We start from the raw sequence: 21,034 nt of genomic DNA on the forward strand, positions 1-21,034 counted from the left end.
CAGGGCTAGGATCTCATTGGGATCACAAAGATGCATTGAGGTAGCTCACAGTGAGCTGGAGAGCTGGCATAGTCTCTGACATGAACTTCACTGTTAACACAAGATATAAGCTATGTTATTACAGTGCCTGGAAATCTAGCTATCATTACGATCCAGTATTACTCTTTTCTTTAATATAGTGTTCTTATCTCCTGTTTTTTTATATGGAGGTATCTATAGCAACTGGCAGCTTATCTTCCCAGAAGAAAGAAGTGAATTAGGTATAATAAGATTCAGTCTCCTTTTCCGTAGAGACTCTAATGAGTACACACCTACCAGTGAGAGTTCAGACGTCTGTTTTCCCTGGCATTTTTAGATTGCTGAATTGTGATCACCAGACTTTTTTAATGTGTCTGACTTAGGTTAAAAATTTCTGTCCTTCAATTTTTCTGAGGCATAAAAGTTGCAATTTATTGCTTGAGCTCCTTCAGCTTTATATTAGTCTGTTTTGATGCTGGGGAGGAATCATGGAAAAAATGCAGGAAAGACTTTTTACTTCAGACTGCTGCTTATGTAATACTAAATGTGGTTTTGATGTCTTATTTCTTTAAACAGAATGTTGATTTCTCTAATGTGGTTTGTGTCCTTCCAGGGTTGAATTTAATCCCAGGGTTTCTAACACCATCTATTAAAGCTCAGTCTGTTGTGAAATGAAGTAACTGTACCTGTGATGGTGGGAACAGTGCTGATAAGGGACAAGATAAATGAATGTGAACTCAAGTATTTGGAAAGTTGAATAGATTGCTGGGATGATACAGTCTTAAGGTATAAGATAGTGGGGTGGGAATAAGAGGGAAAGAGGAAGATAACATGGTTGAATGATGACAGTGCTATCAGAAGGCTAAATTTAATTTTTGATGGAGATGTGAGCTAGATGTGCACGTCCCCTTCTAGAGCATTTACCACTGGCTTTCCATTCTGTCACATGTATAGGCCCTTTCAGTGACTCCTAATGGCTTCAAATAATCTTTGACTTTCAATAAAAATCCTAAAAGCTGCGTAAGTATAATTTCCATGGATTATGGGGAAAGTCTGTAGTTCACAACAGATATCAATAGAATGGCTCTGCTTGCCACCTGGGCACAGTCCTGGGCAAACCAGGTGACCTCCAGCAGTACCTTTCAATGTCTTCTATGCTCTGGTATGTGTGTGTAGAAAGGGAATTGGTTGCTCTTGACTGTTTCATCATATGTTAACTCGTATGTCAATTTGTAATTTGAAAAGGTTGGTTTTAAGATTTGAGAGATTGGAAAAAATCACAGTGTTGGCAATTAATGTAGTGGGAAGATACTTTTTGAGAAAGCCTGTATTAAAGGTGAAATTGTTATCTTTTTCATGAAAATGCCAGATGATTCTCTCCTGCTCTTGTCTTACTTGACAGTGGAATTAAGGCTGGTTGATGCTTAGCGTTGCCTAATCAAAATACCAGAGGTGCTATGAATAATAACATATTTTTCCTGAATCATGGAACTGAGTGCCAGATGTTTCTGACCTAAATGACTGAATAGAACTATTTTACTTGCTCTTCTCATTCAGAGGTTCATCCTTGGCATTATGTTTTGTTCAGTGTTTTTTTTTAGTAGAGTTACTTCATGCTTGACAGTGGGTGAAATTAAGCTCTCCTGGGGCTCGACTGAGACCTTTAGACTCCTTTTCTGCAGTGGATTGCTAGTGGATAAATGCTTACTGTGCATGAAACTCAGTTTGCAGATTAGAAAATCCAAAATTGTCTTCAGCTGCGCTCCATTAAATGTGCTCCTGATAGTTTTAATGATTTGTATTTAATTAAACTAAATCTGTTAATAAATTAGAGTTCTGCTGTACTTTCAGTTGCCTCTTCTTGAGTAGTTTGTGTTTGTTGATTCAGTAATCATTTGGAAGCGTTTGTCCCACTGTCTGTTCATATTTCTCTTCCCATTCCCTGAAAGTTGTCTGAGAATTGCTTCCCTCTGCATTGTTGAACCGTATGGAGTGCAAGTGTCCTGGATATCCACAGGTGTATTTGTAGATCTTCATGTCTGAGGGCAGTGTTCCCTTGCCCTTGAGTCAGTTCTACATAAAAACCCGTCTTTGTATCATCATAGTATCATAGTCATAGTCTCGTGCGGGGTTGGAAGGGACTAACTAAGCTGTTTCATAGTGTGAGTGATAATGTATGGTATGGGATTCAGTCGCTTCAGCTATCTGCAAAATAGGGCCAGGAGTTCCTGCAGTTATCTTGTTAGGTGAGCAGATGTTTAAGGGCATGGTTTTCTGGCTTTTTTTAAGTTTATTTTTTATAATTATTTTGTTTTTTTTTTTTTGTTTTGTTTTGTTTTTTTAAATACCCTGCATAGTGTTAGGAATAAAAGTCAGGGTTTTCTTTTCCTGTGTTACAAAGTTTTCTGAGCATGGTTTGGATGTGCTGAGGAAGGGAAATAGTGTTATTATTAGGAGGTAGATTCATAGAGACTTCTCAAGAAAGAACCGTGTTGGACTGTGTCCCTGAGCACTTGCAGGTTTGTGCTCAGCAGGTCAAAGAGGCAGAAGAGAGATGTGATGGCCACTCATCAGGGAGAAGCAAGAAGGTTAGAATTCTGTTACTTTGAAAATCAGCTGCCTATGATGAAAGTGTGCTCCTCTCTGGTATTTCAGAAAGTGGCAGGAAAGCCTCCCTTTAACTTTATTATGTGAACTGATTTTTTTCCCTTGTCAGGAATGAAGGTGGCATTGACATCAGTCACAGCTGGCAGATCCAAATAGTATGAAGGTCATAAATTATGATAAATATTTGTTTTAAGAAAAAAACATGTTGTAATTCTGTTTGATGTTAATTAGAGAAGCAGTTGAAGCAAAATACGTTACTGTAGATTCTGTTTTGATCTCATGAGTTCCTGAAGGTAACAATTGTGAGATTGACTATTTACAAGATTTACATACAATTATGAAGACTGTGTTGACTGGGGAAAACCTGCTTGCTGCTATCAGATGCTTTTTTTGTATTTCTCATGCATTTGATTATGAAAGTTCCTTATGCTTTTTCAGACTTATTTTTTCAGTTATTTAGGCTAACAATTTCATTATAAAGACTTCTTGAGTCCATACTACCTTTGTTTAAGCCAGTGAATTTTTGCCTTGAGCCTTCTAAGTGTTTGGTGGTTCATTTTTATTGCTTTATTTCTGATGTTGCATCTCTGAAGTAAAAGTTCAGTCATCAGTTTATGTTCTGTAAAGTCACGTTTTAACTTGAATCGCATAATTTTAAGGGAGTATTTGTACTCAAAGAAATGCTTGAGCTTCTCTGTTAGCAAAATGACTTCACTGCCTGGATGTTACGTTGAGCTGCAGCTTACCCTGACTGTTGTCCATTTACTAAGACTGGAGACTTTGTGTTTAGAGGACTTTTTGTCTTAATGGGCTGTAATCCAGTTTCTGTTCAGTAAACTTACATACCTAATCATTTCCTATGCTCTTTTATTATTATTATTATTGTTATTATTACTCCTATGTGAAACTGCACCTCTGTTTTTGAATGCACTTCTGGAGAAATTAAACATACGAGTTCATCTCCTGCTGCAGTAAACCAGTGAAAGATACAGCTGCACAAAACTGGCCATGCTGGAATGCAAGTAATGATGCCTGCAAAGGCAGCTTGGTCTGTTTCTATTCAAGCTAATATTCATTTTGTTAACCTAGTTTGGGAGTGAATTCTGAGTGTATTTTAGGCTACAGGAGGTTTCACGGTAATAAGCAGTTTTAACTGTAAGCATTTCTGTGCCCAGAGGGTGTGAGTATTGAGGTGGGGGTGGAATTGTGCATTAATTAACTACATAGTAAAGGTACGTTCTGAGTCTGCATTTGCACAGTACGTGCTTGTAGTGCAGTTGCTGTCAGCTGAGTGAAGATCACTTCCAATTAGGATTACGAAGATCAGATACGCTGGGACAAGGTGCTTTTTCTCCTTTGACAACAGAGAGCTGGAAGATGCTATGTTAGGTTGAGATGTACTGGGGTCCTGGTGCATTGGGTGTTATCTTTCCACCAGAGGGAGTTTAAATGCCAAAGAAATGGATGAGGAAACGCCCTTGTCTGATATATTCAAAGCTCTGTCACTGATGAGCAGAAAGCAGGAAGTTTTGCTTTTTGGCAGCTTGTGGCAGGAATGAGATTTAATTCCTCATAATGAGTTAGGAATGATGATTTTGAGTAAATAAATCTTTGTTTCCTCCTTGGCTTTTTACCTTTCAGTAGGCTTTATACATGCTAAAGCTTCATGGCCATGATGTGGAAAATATGTAGGAAAATAATTATGCAACCTCTTGAGCATGCATAGAGTTTTGCTAAAATGGATGCCTAAAGCAATTACTCTAGAATGAGCAACATAAAATAACTGGAAATAATCCTTTACATGAAACTTCTGAAATGATTTCGAATCAAATGTCTTTAAATTCTTATTATAAACAGCTAATTATTTAGATCTAAGCCACACATAGCTTTATAGAACAGCTATCTGTGAAAGAGATACTAGGATGTTTCTTACTAGATGTTACTCCCCAAACAAAAGGCAATGAAGAAAAGTGGTTAAGTGAATGCAGACTTAATTGTAAAAACAGCTTGCATTTAAGCAATAGTTACCAAGCAGTCTCTTCTGTAACTTAATTGTGCATTGCTTATTAGTGCTATGTAAAATGCTCGACTTATTTCAATGTTTTGTTACACAAGATTTCCATTTCTGGCCTTATATCTTGCCATGTAAAAGGATTCTTGGACTGTAGCTCATGCCGTGATTTTAGTGAGGGCATCTCTAACAGACAGTTTTCAAACAGCTTTATAGGGCTACAGTCGTAGATGCTTGCTGTACATCTGTGTAGTTTGTGCTCTGACCTTTATGTGTGACAGTGTGAGGGAGACCTGTCTTATTCAAACAGTACAACTGTAGTAGTGCCTTCTGCAATCAATTTATATATATATATATATATATATATATATATATATATATATATATTCTTTTCTGGGGAGAAGAACGAGTATTCAGTATAGCTTTCTTTGACATTGTCACGGGTTACCATGACAGACATGTAGGACTAAAAACCACATTTGAAGTGTCACTGACTTTGCAATTTGCTCCCTAAATTAGCTGGAAAAACTTAAAGTGACCACTTACATTGTTGATGAACCTCTTTGTGTAGGTACTATTCTGCCAATAGGTTGGTCAGAAATTGGGTGTTCAGGGAAGCCTTCATAAATTTGTACAATGTTCTTCTCTAACACTGATGTGGCAACTGTATTAAAGGTATTCTAATACTGAATGAGTTCTTGACTTCTTATGTGTCCTGGCATGGACAAGGTAGTGTTTGTAAGTGTCATGCAGACTAGTAGTAGGGCACCATCCCTTCCTGATGGGCATTTTGTAAAGAGCTGAGTTAATATCTAACCCAACATCACGTGGTTAAGTGTTATAAATCAAATATGCTATGGGAACTCAATTATTATTATTGTTACTGTTGGGATTCTATCCCTTCAATCAAGTTAAGTGGCAGTACTGGGATGGATAGTTGATCCTATAAAAGGTAATTTTATCTGTTTGCTCTGGTTGGAGCAAACTTTTGTTCATGGCATCAGGGATAAATTATTGTACGAGCTTGTCTAAATTTGCTAAAATGTTCCTGATTCTTAAAGGATGAGACCTGTCATGTGTTTGGTGTCTGTTTAAATCAGCAGATTAAAAATGACAGATATTACTTCTTCTTTATAAGGAGCATTTTGTATGTCTTGTAGCTGTGTCCTGCTAATCGCATTTTAAATTATTTGGGACTGAGCTGCCAGATGGATTTGTTTTATTAATATTTTGGTTTATTTGTATATACATAATACCTTTCTGATCCTATCAGATCAACTTTTCTGATTATTCTCATCTCATCAGGAGTTATTTTGAGACCATTTACAGCCATTTTGTTGAATTGGTTTTGATAAGGTGGCAGGGCTAAAAAAATGTTGGCAGTGAGGCTAAAACTTGTCTTTGAAAAATGTGAGGGAGAATGAGAAGGGAAATCTGATTTTGTGCAATTTATTGAGGCTGTTCAGATCGTGAGTTTTCCTTTTATGGAAACTAAGCCAAAACAGCCTTAAGAGGGACGCTTTATTCAGTCAATAATTGAGAAAGGGAATGTGTTGCTTTATGTTAGTAAACGTGACCAGGAGGAATGTTTAAGCTGTATTGTCAGTACTTCCAAAAGAAGTGCCGTTTTGTAGCACCATAGGTTGGAAGGAACCTTAGAGACCATTTCCAACCTTCCGACCACCCAGCCACGGCAAGGTTGCCCCCTCTTATCTGTCTGCCCAGGGCCCCGTCCAGCCTGGCCCTTGAAGACTTTCAAGGCTGAGTCAACCATTCATCACTGGAGAAATGAATAAAAAATAAGAAAGGGTTATTTCTTTTTATTGGCAGTGCTAATTTTATGTACTCCCTTTATTCTCTACTGCCCTTCCTACTTTTTTCTGCAGTTTGCACCACACTCTCTACCTTGTGTCAGGGCTTTCTGGCACATTAGAATGGGACCTACCCAGACTCTGCTTAATTTCAGTCATGTCTTTTCTCCTGCCTGACTCATTGTGTAGCCTCCAAATGGTGATGTTCCCCAACTTGGTGATAGGAACAGGGAAGGACCCAAGATACTTAGAGCTAGCTCTGTCACAGTCAAGTTTTGAAGAATCTTTGAGGTTCCCTCATTGGTTCTATGAACACTTGTGTTCCCTACCATGTAGGACAGAGATGCCAGGATAGGCTGGTAATACTCTGTGCTGAACTTCATTTGTTCTACAGCATTCTTCTGGCAGGCTAGAAGGAAAGTTTCAAGTTTCTGTAAAAAGCAAAAGGTGTCTGTATTTCTGAAAGCCAAGAAAGAAGGGTACGCTGAGAATGTGGGAAGATAAGATAGATGGTTTCTTATTACTGTGGGTCAACTTTAAGGTTCATATTGTGTTATCAGTTCATGTGCAGACATTATAATTTACTTAGAAGTAAATGCTGCTTTTTTGAATCTTGGTAAATCTTCAGGAAAACTTTAGACTTAGCCTTGGAACATCTGAAAAATACAGTCTGAGAGTCAGTGTTACAGTTCTTTAGGGACTATAATTTTATGATTCTCACTTCCAGGGGAAGTGAACAAGATTTTATTTCTAAGTTTACTCTACTAAATCTTACTCTAGTTTAATATCTAGATAGGAATCCAGAAGGGGAAAGAATAATGCTGAACAGTGTAGGAATTAACACGATAATGAAATCACAAAGACATGGTGAAATGAACCTGGAAAAAACTACATTTTTCAGAACACATTCATAAGTTTGTATGCATGCTTTCCCACTCCCAACACCTAAAATAAATATTCTTTTTTCCCCTCAGGAAAACAAAGAAATAGACTGGAGCCTATGGATACCATATTTGTTAAACAAGTTAAAGAAGGTGGACCTGCTTTTGAAGCTGGACTATGCACAGGTACTATTCTTCTGTAACACTGATAGGATGTTTTTATACATGATATAAAAATAAGATTTAAGCTTCTACGTGTAGTTCTGTATTCCGTTAAATCTTCTTTCATTAGGAAGTTTAAAAGCTCTCATCAAAATCTTCATCCAGGGATTTTTGTCATAAAAGCACTACTGTGTACTTCCAAGATGTGCTACATAAAATGTATTAAGTCACAAAAGTCTAAATACTCTTGTTCATTATTTTAAGGCTACAAACAATTATGCAATAAATAAAATGGCATGGTAGGCTACCATTTCTTGTGCTTTATTACCAGTGGTAGTGATAAAGCATTCAGGTTTTTGTCCTTCAAATTGCTGTACTTCCAGAACATGAAGTAATAACCTAAGTCTGTCTCTTATTAAATTGTGTTCAGTTGTTTAATCTATAATCTCTGGATCAGGCAGGAGTTATTTTTCTGAAGACCAGGTACTCTTTAACTCCTTGATTAAATGTTGTAGGAAAAAAGCTGTGCTAGAAGGGAAAGTCTTAAAATGATATAAGCTAAGTAGATGGATTCTGTCACAAACACAGATTTTTATTCTATAAGGCAAAATGTGATTCCTGTGAAAGGATTATGTAGACAGTGAAGTGTCTGTATTTTCTTTTGACAGCAGTTGTGTGCTGGCTTTTATTAGAGTATTTCTTCCTAAAGAAATAAAAAATATTTTAGGATGATCTGCAGTTTAAAAACAATTCTAAATGCTGCTTTACAGCATGTGCTATATTTTTCTTTTTTAACTTCTCCTTAAGTGGTTATTGAGGGAAGGGTTATGTTGGCATTATTTTAAAGGTATTATATAAAGAAATGTTTTGGCTTGATAAAATGCAGCATATGTTGAAGTTGTGCAGAGGAGCCATTTTAATTTCTGTTCTGTTCAGTGTTTGCCAAACTGAAAGAGATCAAATCTGTAGATGTATTTATTTATTTATTTTTAGGCATAGAAGGGATTTTAGGAGTCCAAAATGAGGAACAAAAAAATACATTTAAAGATGTGTTTTTAATCTACTGGAATATTCTTTTTGGAAACACTGCTGATAGTCATTACATCTAATTAGGTCATGCTACTACTCCATGTCTATATCTTGAAATATAGCAGGATATTTCAACCTTTGTATTGAAATTAAATTTTAAAGCATTTAGAGAATGAACAGCAGAGAAGACTGCTTTACTTCTGAGACAGACACTAAACATTTATTTTGTAGAATGAATTGTATTTGCATTTTGGCTTTGTTTTATAGTCATAATAATGGAAAGAAGAAGAAAGAAAAATTTAATATTAGGTAGTCATGTTTTCCATTGTTATTGTAGAGTCTTTTACTTTGTGATACTAGCAGTCCTAACCCAAACTTCATGACCCAGAATCAGAAAGCTGTATTTCAGGAGTTTACTTGGCTGCTACTCAGCAGAAAGCCTGATCATCTCTCATAAATTTAGGGAATGGTGTATCATAAACATGAGACACTTCATTTTCAGTATTTCTGAATGCTCTTGTAAGGTTATCTTGGCTGGAGTTAAACAGATACTTAGGTGTCTAACATCTGACACATTTCATTGAAAAGAATGTATCGTTGTGTTCCAAGCATAAATATTTTAGATAATATTTATTGAAATGAAGACAGCTGAAATATATCCACACTTCCCACGTGTTGGTCTACATGCTGTGATTTATATTAGGCAAGAATATCAAGGACTAAAATGTGTTCAGAAAAGGAGATATTGTAACGTGATTAAATACCTCGATCAAAAGTATTCAGTGGACCACTGAGTTGATAACAGAAATATTATTTAGGTAAAAGCCTTCATGCTTTTCTGCCCTGTTTTGCAATATAGTCTCAAGCCTTCCTCTTGACATGAACCTGAAACTGAGCAAAGTTGTGTTCTTCAGAGCTGGCTGCAACTCCTTCTTTCAAGTAGCCAGTTATGAAGTGTGTCCCACTTGAAGGTTTTTTGGCAGGTTCATATTGTGGTTCATTTGGTGTGTGCTTTCAGCAGACTCATTTCAGTGCTGTGTTTCTTTGAAAAATAAAAACTGCACAAAAATAGATAACATGGCCTACTTGCAAAGTATCCTAATTGCGTTTTTCTATGGGAATGCTGAGTAAAAGATCTACATCTGTGGGCAAGTTCCAAAACAACCTGGCAATAAGCCAGTTTTAATTTCCAGAGAAGAATCTGATCTATTCTGTGGAAGTCTTGTCATATCACCTGAAAGGACAGAGTTTAGAGAGATAACCGTAGCATTTCATTTCTCTGCATTGCTGTGGAAGGATTTACTTCAGTGTGATGTCAAGTATTTCAAAACTAACTTAGTTTTAATGAACGTCATTTAGTTTCTCAGCCTAATTACAGGTATAGGGTTTACCATACATTGCATGTGCCTAGCAATCCATGTGACTGATAGTTGTGAACTGTTCATAAAATGGCCTTGGTTGGAAGGGACCTCAAAGATTATCTAGTTCCAACCCCCCACCTCTGGCAAGGTTGCCGGCTGCTAGATCAAGCACAAACACTACAGCAGGGTGTCTTCCTTTTTAAGTTCTTAACAATCACGCTTGCTCAATGTTACCTCACGTTTCTCCCTGTCAAAACAAGGAAGAAAGGGTTTTCATTTTACAGTGAACAAATGAGTCTGCATTTATGACATAGCTATGTTCTGTCTATCCTTGGTTTCCTCAAGTTGTTTGTATGGAGAATGGAGGAAGCCTGAGCACACTGTCTTCCAAACTAGCTGCAGATATGGTGTGCTGCTGTGTTTTCACACAGTGCAGTGTGGTTGTGAACATGTGTTCTTCACACGGAGATGCAGTTCTGTTTTGACACTGCTGTCTGCCCTAACAAGTTCCACTTTGTGTTTCCAAACATAAGAGCATTCAGTAGCCTTGGACCCTGGAGTACTCTGTACTATAAAGCAGTCTACTTTCACGGCCTCTTCTCTCGTGTCATTAGTGACAGGACTAGTGGGAATGGTTTCAAGTTATGGCAGGGGAGATTCAAGCTGGATATTAGTAAATATTACTTCTCAGAGAGGGTGGTCAGGCACTGGAATGCACTGCCCAGGGAGGTGGTGGAGTCACCGACCATGGGGGTGTTCAAGGAGTAATTGGATGTTGTGTTGAGGGACATGGTTTAGTGGGAGCTATCGGTAATAGGTGAACTGTTGGACTGGATGATCTTTTAGGTCTTTTCCAACTTGGTGATTCTGTGTTTCTATGATTCAGTAGCTTCCCAGTTTGAAAAAGAAAAGGATCTCCTAGAAGGAGTCCAGTGGAGGGCCACAAAGATGATAAAGAACCTGGAGTATCTCTCTTACATGGAGAGGCTGAGTAACCTGAGCCTGTTCAGCCTGGGGAAAAGAATACAGATGGGAAATCTAATTAATGTTTATAGATATCTAAATGGAGGTGGGAGGCAAATGGATGTGACCAGAGTTTTCTCAGCAATGTGCAGCGATAGGACAAGGAGCAATGACTTAAAACTTGAACTAGGAAGTTCCATACTAATATGGAGAAGAACTTATTTATGGAATGGGTGACGGAACAGTTTGCCCACAGAGGTTGTGGACTCTCCTTCTACAGAGATACTCAGAACCCATCTGGATGCCTACCTGTGTGTGACCTCTTGGAGGGATCCTGCTTTAGCAGGGGGGTTGGACTCTATGACCTCTTAACCCCTGCAATTCTGTGACTAGCAGAGCCATATTCCCTTCATAGCTTGGGAAGTAAGTGAAAGAACTGAAGGAGGTCTTGAGATTGAAGAAGAGAATGATAACCAGCAAATAAAGTGGCATATGAACTTCTATGAATCAGAAAATTTTGCACCTGTTTAGTTAACTGATGTAATAGTATCAGCTAATTAAAAACAGTTGGCAGATCTGTATGGATTGATACATGTGGAACTTTCTGGAGTCTGTTTAGGGAACCTGCATAGCTCACACATTTTTGGAGCACTACTGCCGCTGAGTCAGGCTGTCTTCAGACTGAGCTGTTTTTCCTTAGTCTTTGATTTGATCACACCCAAAGGATACAAAGGACTTTCAGTTTCCAAGTGGTGTTGGAAAAAGCCATTCTCTTTGGCTAACTTTGCATGGGTCCTTTTTTTCAGTTCTTTTTTCTCCATCAGCCTTCTAAAACTCTCCAGGCCTGTAATCCTTTTTGGGGCTATTTTCTCCTCATTAGTAAATTCAAGATACTTCTGTTCTTCTGATTGGAGATGACATCAATACTGTTTCTGTTGAAGGAATAGAATGGGCTAAAATAGCTCACAAGGCAAAGTTTTTCATGTCTTCTCAGTCATGTATTCGCCGATTATGATGAGACTGAAGTTCTGAATGAGGGAAGTGCAACAAGAGAAATCTGATAAAAGTAATGGTAGTTCTGAAGGCTGATCTGCATGGATAATAAATATCCTTTTGCACTATTGTCCAACAGGTGCTGAAAAGATGATAATGTTTTGGAATCAGCTTGGATTATTTTGATGAAGTAGGAACCTGGAGCACCTTTTGAACTGTTTTTTGTTTTTCTCAGAAGTACAAAATGATAGCATTTGCTGATAATAAAGGAGGAGCATACGGTTATCTCTGGGAGTGTTCTGAATTAATGTTCAGTTTTGTTTGGAATGAAATACCTACTTAAGATCTTCTGAAGAATTAAGCATAATTCAGTATCCAGCGTCATGTATCTAAAACTTTATTTTGAGGACTGATTGCTTAAGTGAGCCTGTGATACAGCGTATGCCTGCTTCTTGTTTTCTTTCCATGGTTTTCTGGGTGACTGACAGGGAAGTTTAGAACTGAACTTGTATTATGAAAAGTCTCGAAACTTGGTACCCTGTATGTGTTTACAAGTAATTTTATTACATGTCTTTAATTTTTTTTGTGTTGTTTATTGTGACATACAGAAATGCAAAATGAAAAGAAGGTGAAGGAAGTCTAGACAAAGTTGATTTAAGGTATAATTTTGGTTTTTACAGGTGACAGAATTATAAAAGTCAATGGAGAAAGTGTTATTGGGAAAACATATTCTCAAGTCATTGCTTTAATACAGAACAGGTAAGATCCTACTCTTCTGTTGTTTCATACTTGCTCTTTATTGTAAGCAGGAAATCAATGCTTGTAGTGGTTGTGACTAAGTCAACATATCAATATTATTTTCCATAGTGTACATTCAATATTTGTTTCCCTGTCTTTTCTGAATACTGAAAAGTTTTTAAGAATGGGGTTGCTCTATTGTGCCAGTCTATTTATGCCAGTACTTGTCCCCTGTATGCAGATCACACTGAGTGCTCTAGAGGAATGTTGTATAAAATTGAAATAGACTTATAATGGCTACATAAACACACACATGTTTCTGCTTAAATTAAAATCAGGAACTGTACTTTGTTTTGAGGTCTGATAACTAGATGTCAGCATATCTGGTAAGAGAAAAAATATTATACTAGTGCATACCTGCAAAACATCTGCAGTGCGTCTCAGCTCTCCTTTTTATTGCAATGAGTTACAAACCTTGCACAAAGTTGAGAAATTTCAGTATTTATTGCTCTTGCAACTCACAGGGGCGTGTTATATCATGTCTGAGCGCAAATCCACATACCACTTTCATCTCTAAAATCTGTCTCCACCTTTTTTCTATTGTGATCAGCATGTTTTCCAAATAAATGTTACATACCCCACTCCCTCTTCATGCATTAATACTTATTTATACTTATAGATACAAGTAGGAGAAAGAAGATCCTCGTGTTCCTAATTTAGTATAGAGTTTATTCAAGATTTCACACAGAATGTGCCTGTCTGAGGTTTTTGAGATGGCAGAGCTCTATCTGAAAGCATATGGAAATGTTCATTGTCGTTAGTATTTTCTGTGCAAGAGCTGGGAAGATGGAATCTGTCTTCTTCATAACATTTAAAAAAGAATAGGAGGTAACACTAACCGTGAAGCATTTCTTCATTTTGTTTTTGTAAAAACATTAATATTGTGCAGTAGTTTATATCTAAGACACAGGACATAATGTTTACTTTGAATGATGTACCTGTGGGAGACAGATTCTGAATTCTGGATCTGCCTGTGAATAAAGATTTCTTCAGACCCATTAGTGTAAGTAATGAACTGTCCCTTGCCAGAGTGCGTTCTCTGCATACTGGGGAAAAACAAAACACACCTGAACATGGTTATATCAGTGATTATTTACTGCACCTAGAAATGGTACAACGTGCTGCAGAATCTGTCTTCCTGATTTCTACAAGTGCAGAGAAGATAAAGATAGTATTGTTAAATAAGAAATGAGGGTATTTGTTTACCTGAGTTGAGACATGCATGTACATTGTTAATTTGGCGGCTTTCAAGGAGGAGGTTAATGGATAAGGGAAGAGCAACTTATGTCATCTATCTGGACTTGTGCAAAGCAGGCGATACTGTCCCAGACAGCATCCTTGTCAATTAAATGGAAAGACACAAACCTGACAAATGGATCACTTGGTGGATAAAGAACTGTCTGGATGGTTGCACTGAATGTGTTGCAGTCAACATCTGAATGTTGAGGTGGAGACCAGTGAACAGTGTCCTTTGCCTTATGCTTTGAGACTGTTACCATTTAACGTACAGTGGGATCGAGGACGTGCTCAGCAAGTTTCCAGATGACACCAGGCTGTGTGGTGCAGTTGACTTGCTGGAGGGAAGGATATCATCCAGAGAGACCTTGACTTCCCACGCAATTCAGCAAGGCCAAGTACAAGATCTGAGGAGTGTTGGTGGATGAAAAAACACAAGAGAGCAATGTGTGTGCTTGCAGCCCAGAAAGCAAGCTGTATCCTGGGTCACGCCAAAAGAAGCATGACAGAAGGTCAAGGGAGGCAATTGTCTCACTCTACTCTGCCCTTATAAGACCCCCATTGCAATACTGCATTTTATTCTTGGGCCCCCAGCATGAGGAATACAAGGACCTGCTGGAGCAAGTCCAGAGGAGGCCATGAGAATGTTTGAAGGGCCAGTACACCTCTCTTGTGAAGAAGAAGTGAGGGAACTAAGGTTGTTCAGCCTGAAGGAGAAAAGGGAGTGGAGATTCTCACTCCTGGCCTTCCAGGACATAAAAAAAGCCTACTGGAAAGCTGGAGAGAGACACATTAACACAAGGATTAATGGCTTTAGAATAAAAGAGAGTAGATTGAAATTAGATATTAAGAAGGAAATCTTCACCATGGGGATGGTGAGGCACTGGGACAGGTTGCCCAGAGAAGCTGTGGATGTCAAATCCTTGGAAGTGTTCCAGTGGCCAGGTTGGTTTGAGTTTTGGGTAGCCTGCTGTTGTGAGAGGTATCCCTGCCCATGGCAGGTGGATTGAAACTTAAAAGATCTTTAACTTCCCTTCCAAACCAAGCTGTTCTTTGATTCTATCATAAGGTCATAGCCAAAGTTTGTGTCTGTTTGTGAAGTTGGTTTTTGTTTGTTTGTTTGTTTGTTTTTGTCTTGTCTTTTGTTGTTTTTTTGTTGTTTTGTTGTTGTTGTTTGTTTGGGGTTTTTTAAATGGAAAATACAACCATTTGGAATTCTTCAACTGAACCTCTTACGATTAACAGATAAATGCCATAAAAATAGCTTGGGCTCCAAAATTAGTCAGGTTCAACTTCCTCGTAGCTTTCAGGCAGTCATGGCTGATTCTGATGGTTTCTTATGTGTCTAAAGAATGAATTTAATAGGTCTTGATTGGTTGATCTTGCGTAAGTTCACTTTTGAATATATTTGAAGTCTTGTTAAAATCCCCCATTTCATTGTTACAGCTCTGGTTTGTGTCTTAGCTTACCTCATAGTTTGTGTCTTAGCATCACTTCATAGTTTCTTTAGTAGGCTTTGTGCAGGAGACATCCTGAAGAGCCTTTTGGAAGACTGACTTGTTGGCTGGGATCTCTGTTCACGATTAAAACCAGTTTCATTCATAATCTGTATTGTGTGATGATTTTGCTAGACATTTTAATTGCAGTATTTTTAATTAATGTTTTTAATTACATTCTCAAGTATTGCCAACTGTAAATGCTTGTTCTTTTGTAACTGCATCATCTTCAGAGCACTTTATGTAAGAGTACGATGTACATTATCCTCTGCAACCTCTGAAGAGCTCCCCCCACTCACTATTAAGCCATGAAAATTAGCTTGGGCTTCCTGGTAGATTGCTTTTGCAACTTTATTTCCATAACAGTTCCCTGTATTTCTGGAAAGCAGCTCAATTGTAGATATTTGTTCTCATCGGAGAACGTTGCAGATTTCAGAACTTAGTCAGCTTCTTCATGTACCAGGATGGATAGTGTTGGCACTTTGGTTTTTTTCCTCTATTTTATAAATACCCATGTTTTGGTTTTGTTTTGGAAACAAATAGCAGTAAATTGGAAATAACTGGCCTTTTGTTTCAGTGCTCCTGCCCACACAGCACTGGTAGATTGGTAACTGATGAGCTGCTTCTCTCGGAAGTGTTTTAAGGAGATACAGTGTGGCATATTTTTGTGGCTTGCAAGTCATTTCCTTGGGACAGTGCTATTTATGTCATCTAATTTAGCTTCATCTTTAACTAGCCCAAGCAGACCCCTGGTGCACTGGGGAGCTGGGAGGCCCAGACAGCAGACTGTGCTTTAATTCTTCCACAGTGCTATCTTCCAGATGTTTGTTTCAAGTTATCTGATCAAGGTGAACCTACGTTTCCATGTGTCTTATATTAACAGCTGCTGGCTATAAAGGTTTTGTAAATGCAGAGGAAATGCAGGTCTTCTTGGAGAAGCCTGTGGTTGTCATTGGCAGGACAAAGATGTGCCTGATGGATACTGTTCACTGAGCAGGGGCTGCGGACCTCAACAATACTGTGTGCTCCATTTTGTTGAGAATTGGGATAGCTGGACTTGATGATCTTGAAGGTCTTTTCCAACTTAAATGATTTTGTGATTCTGTGCTGGATTCATATGAATGTGTTCTGATGTTGAAATGATGGCTTCCTATAAATTCCAGGGGAATTGATGGATGGACTATAATTCAATCATGTTTTGTATTGTTCATGGAAAAGTTCTATTTTCAAGCTGTAAAGGACATTATCTGTTTTCCTCTGGTTGGAGATGATAAAGTTAAGCATGCACTGATTACTTCCTTGAGATAATGAATGGCACACCTCAAAAGAGTTTCTAGAAAGAACCACTTTGAAGATTATTTGGAAGATCACTGTGAAGTTTGGGTTTCCTAGTCTTTGCATTTAATAGTTAGTTTGGTTCATTAAGAATTTATTCTCATCTGCTTACATAATCAGCTTCGTGATGTGCAGATTACTAATGTAAACCCCATAAATTATTTATTGTTCTGTTTTAAAAACAAACCAAAAAACACGTTCTGATTGCCAGCTGTTTCTTGGCTGCTACTTTTGTTCTGGTTTCTTTTTGCAAACCCATCTTGAAAATGCTGTTTATTCAGAAATGTACAGCTTAGCTGTTGAATTTGTTGCATTACTGCAAAAGAACATGTGAATAGTTTCCGTGATGACAGCCCATCAATAGTGCTTTAGTTTGATTCCTCCAAGATTAAATTTCTCTCAGAAATGGTGTAATGAAAATCATTTGCATGATAGATGTCCCTGAGAATTCATAATACTGTATCTAATATTTTAGTGTAAGCTGAAGCTTACTTTGTGTCATGGTTTTCATTCGTGTTTTGTTCGTTATGTGTATGCATGTCATAGTACAATAACTGAAAACTGTTGCTCAATATACTTATTTCTGATGCTAGAACTGAAAAACAGTGAGTGTTCTGAAGAATGAATAGAGTAGAAAGATCCAGATTGTTTGCAGAAGGTTCTGTGGGCAAACCAGAATGGAATCGTTAAGCAGTTGTTTGAATAATCTATAAAACATTCTTCCTGAATGGAGCCTCTTTCTTCTTTCAGATGGCTACCAAAGGAAGTGTTAAACTTTTAATCCTTTTTTAATACATAGATTTTTTTGTACGAGATAACATATTTGTATAAAACAATCGTTCTGTGTTGAAGTGGGGGAATTTCATTTATATAAATAAATGTGAAGTTGAGCAATGCTGTATACTATACCATTAATTTCCAAAGTTTATATTGCAAATAAACATTGATTAATAAGTTCTCTGTTAGGCTTTAAGAATAAAAGTAAGCATGTTCTGTCCACATTTAGGAATGGAACTTGAACACTTCTTGGATACCGTAGCTTTGGGCATTTCCTTCTGTTACTTATTCCTGTGTAAAATTAGTATTATTATTGCAATTTTACAGCTAGAAAATAGTTTAACACCCATATACTTTATGCAAGAGTCTCTCCTGATGGTGCTACTGGCAAAGAATCATTTGTAGTTTTGCTTTTTATGCCATCAGTCAAAATGGGAAATACTTTTGTAAATGCACATGGAAGATACAGGTCAATATTTTCATTAGTCTTAAAATTCAGTATTCCAAAAAACTCCAAAAACATTTTTGGAAGATTTTCTTTTCTTAGCTGTGCATTGATCTAAAAGGGAAAAGTGTAAACCTCTCGATGATGATCTTTGGTTTCAAACCTAAATTAATTTGTGCTTTTTGGAGAACACTTCTTTCGAGATGAATAATGGATTAAGAGTATTGTGAAACCTAATACCCTGCCTCTGCTATTTTGGAATGCAGCCTTGTGTCTGTGGCCAGTAACAACTGGAAAAGGAACTGCAGATGAAAACATTTTTCATGTGTGAAAGCATAATAAATCTCATATTACATTTTTGAGATGACAACTTTCAGTTCTGCAGGAATAAGAAATAGAGATCTTTTCCAGTGCTATCGTAGGCTGTCTCGTGTGTTCTGAAGTTAGTGGCTGGTCTCTGTGCTGCTGTTGTCTTTTCTCAGCGATGAATTGCACTGCTCAGTACAGACAAGCTCAGTGCTGGTCTGATCTGTCCAGTTTATTTTCTTTTAGTACTTGTGCCTCCTTGTTTTTTTTTTTTCTTTCTTTCCATTTTATTTTTTTTTTAGTATTTATTTGTGGGATTTCTGAATGTGAGGTTACTAGATATCACATACAATCTCTTTGCTTTCTGTTTGGTGAGTCTAGTTAAAACAATCTGAACCAATTGGTCCATTACATAGCCCTTCTCTGGACCTGTTCTAGTTCACATTTAGTCAATGTGAACAAAGTGTTAATTAACTCAGATGACATAAAAATGAGTTCAGCTGTTCTTTATCCAGTGTTGTGAGTGTATTCTTTTTCCTTGCTCATGAAAAGACTTTGTTCTGATATGTGCTATGTGTAGATTTTGCTGCTTTGCAGTATTTGACTCTGGATAACCATTAATTAATTTGATGTTCAGGACCCTGATTTTGCCTGTAGTTACGTATATTGAATGGTACATGTGCTAGGATCTTTATTTCTCTCTTCATATAAGGTGTTGCTTTTGGTTTCAGCAATTCATACCAACAATCTCAGCACTTACAAAACCATATGCTCTTCACCTGTTTTTCAGATGTCATTTGACTAAGTATGTTTAGGTTGATTCTCTTTGGGTGTGGTGTGAACAGAATGGTACAAGTCGGTGCTTGTCTTACTATTGCTTGACATTTGATGTAATTTCATTAAGATATTTCCCCAGCAAAAGGCAAGTTTTACTTGTTCTCGAAGATGTGTTACCTTATTTTGTCTGAGAAGCTCCAATCAGCTAATGCATATCAGGACTATGAGTAATGAAACAAAACTCATGAAGTGTATCGGCGTAACATACTGCTTTTATAGAGAATGCAGATGTACTCTTCAGGCAGATTTCTGTTCTTTTATTTGCTGGGACTCTGACATATGTTAATGGATCATCTTTGTAATAAGAATTGAAAAGATTTTCCAAAAGTTGATGTGTGATGTTTTTGTTTTTTTCTTGTTTCAGTGACAGCATGTTGGAACTTAGCGTTATGCCAAAAGATGAAGACATCCTTCAATTGGTATGTTTACGAGGATTACTTTCAGATATATGCTGGCTAAAGGAAAATAAAGTTTTGCTTTTGATTTTGAGGTCTTTGAACTCTGATACTAGCAAGTAATTTAAATGTTAACACATTTTTTACAGTCACTTAGAGGTTTTCCTATTTCTTTGCCACCTCTGAAATTTCGCAGGAATCCAGATCTATGGGGAAATGCCTGTTTCAAATGATATTTCTACTATCTTGTTTAAAAGAGAAGATAATCTTTAAAAGTTTGTGTTTTTATTTGTCTTCAATGTATTTTTCTTTATTTGTCTTCAGTTCCTTATGTGAGAATTTATGAATTGGGTCAGTTCCTGTAACTAGCATTTCTAATTGTAAGGAAACTGAGAATCATTACTGAATTTGAATTAATACATTATCATATGGAGTTTAAATTAGTTTTTATTTGTAACTCACTAATTCTTAGTAGATTCACGTTTAAAAACAAACAATGTGATGAATGCCCTGAAGGTGATTGCCAGTTTTTAAAATTGTAACTGGTGTGAATATTTTGTTACACTGGTGAACCTGTGTTTCAAATTTAAAGTGACATCCTGCATATAGGCCAGGTGATTCAGCTCCCATGTAGTGTCTCTAAAGTTCAAAAGAGCTGGAAATGGGTTACTGTATGTAAGTGTGTATTCTGAATAATTGGAGGAACACCCAACATATTGGCATTGAGTTTATTTTATAATTTGAAATAGAGAAAGGGTGATGACAGTAAACGAGGTAGATTTCCTGGTTAGCATTCAGAAGACTGTTTTCTAGTCTACACAGTAGTGGTAAGACTTGATTTTAAATAACTGCTAAGAAGGAGGTGTGGGTTTTATTAGCTGTATTTTCCAGCATTAAAGGATGAATAGGTCAACAAGCTAACTCTATTTGAATTAACATAATATTTTGAGGATATTTCACAAAGAAATAGTCATTATTACAGGAAACATTGGGCCGTGGAATGAGTTTTGGTAGTGTGAATAAACTGGGGAGTAGGGAGACCTTTTACATACTGTTGCTATGTAGGAATATGAAAATAGTGGGAGACAATGTCAAAGGCTTTGCTCAGGTGTAGGTATGCTGCATCAACAGCCTTCCCTTCATCCCCCAAGTGCGTCACCTGGTCATAAGGCTTGTATGAGTTCCTTCTGATTGCTGTTGGTCTGCTCTTGTTGGGTTGATAGATGATTGTGATGCGACATAAAGGAATTTCTCTTCCTTTTTGCTGTGATGCATTTTTTGGATAAAAACAGGCCTGTCTGGTAGACTGTTTGTTCCACGTATCATCTGCTAGTGGGAAGCTATGAAGAGACAGATATTTTTTGTATTCTGCAAGACTGACCATTGAGTGTACTCAGACCTATCAGAAACAAAAGGCTACAGGTAGCTGCAGTTTGTTAGATGTCAGCCTTTGATTGCAGAGTTGCAGCACCTGGAAATGCAAATAATAGAAACGAATGGCATTATACAACAGAAGTCATTCATCTGTCCTGCGGTTTCTCTCCCTTCTAGAACATCACAGGAAGAAATATAG

General features: G+C 37.3%; 1 protein-coding gene across 5 annotated transcripts in view; it reads left to right on the forward strand.

Annotated features, from left to right (window-relative positions):
• Window positions 1-21,034, forward strand: part of ARHGAP21 (Rho GTPase activating protein 21) — a 96,297-nt gene that overhangs the window by 41,123 nt on the left and 34,140 nt on the right. For all 5 annotated transcript variants that reach the window (XM_015853293.2, XM_015853295.2, XM_015853291.2 and 2 more), the window contains exons 4-6: window positions 7,422-7,514; window positions 12,517-12,595; window positions 19,431-19,485. In XM_015853293.2, coding sequence (XP_015708779.1) covers window positions 7,422-7,514; window positions 12,517-12,595; window positions 19,431-19,485 — 227 coding nt within the window. The remainder of the gene's footprint in view (window positions 1-7,421; window positions 7,515-12,516; window positions 12,596-19,430; window positions 19,486-21,034) is intronic.

Source organism: Coturnix japonica, chromosome 2 (genome assembly GCF_001577835.2).
Source record: "Coturnix japonica isolate 7356 chromosome 2, Coturnix japonica 2.1, whole genome shotgun sequence".
Lineage (NCBI taxonomy): Eukaryota > Metazoa > Chordata > Aves > Galliformes > Phasianidae > Coturnix > Coturnix japonica.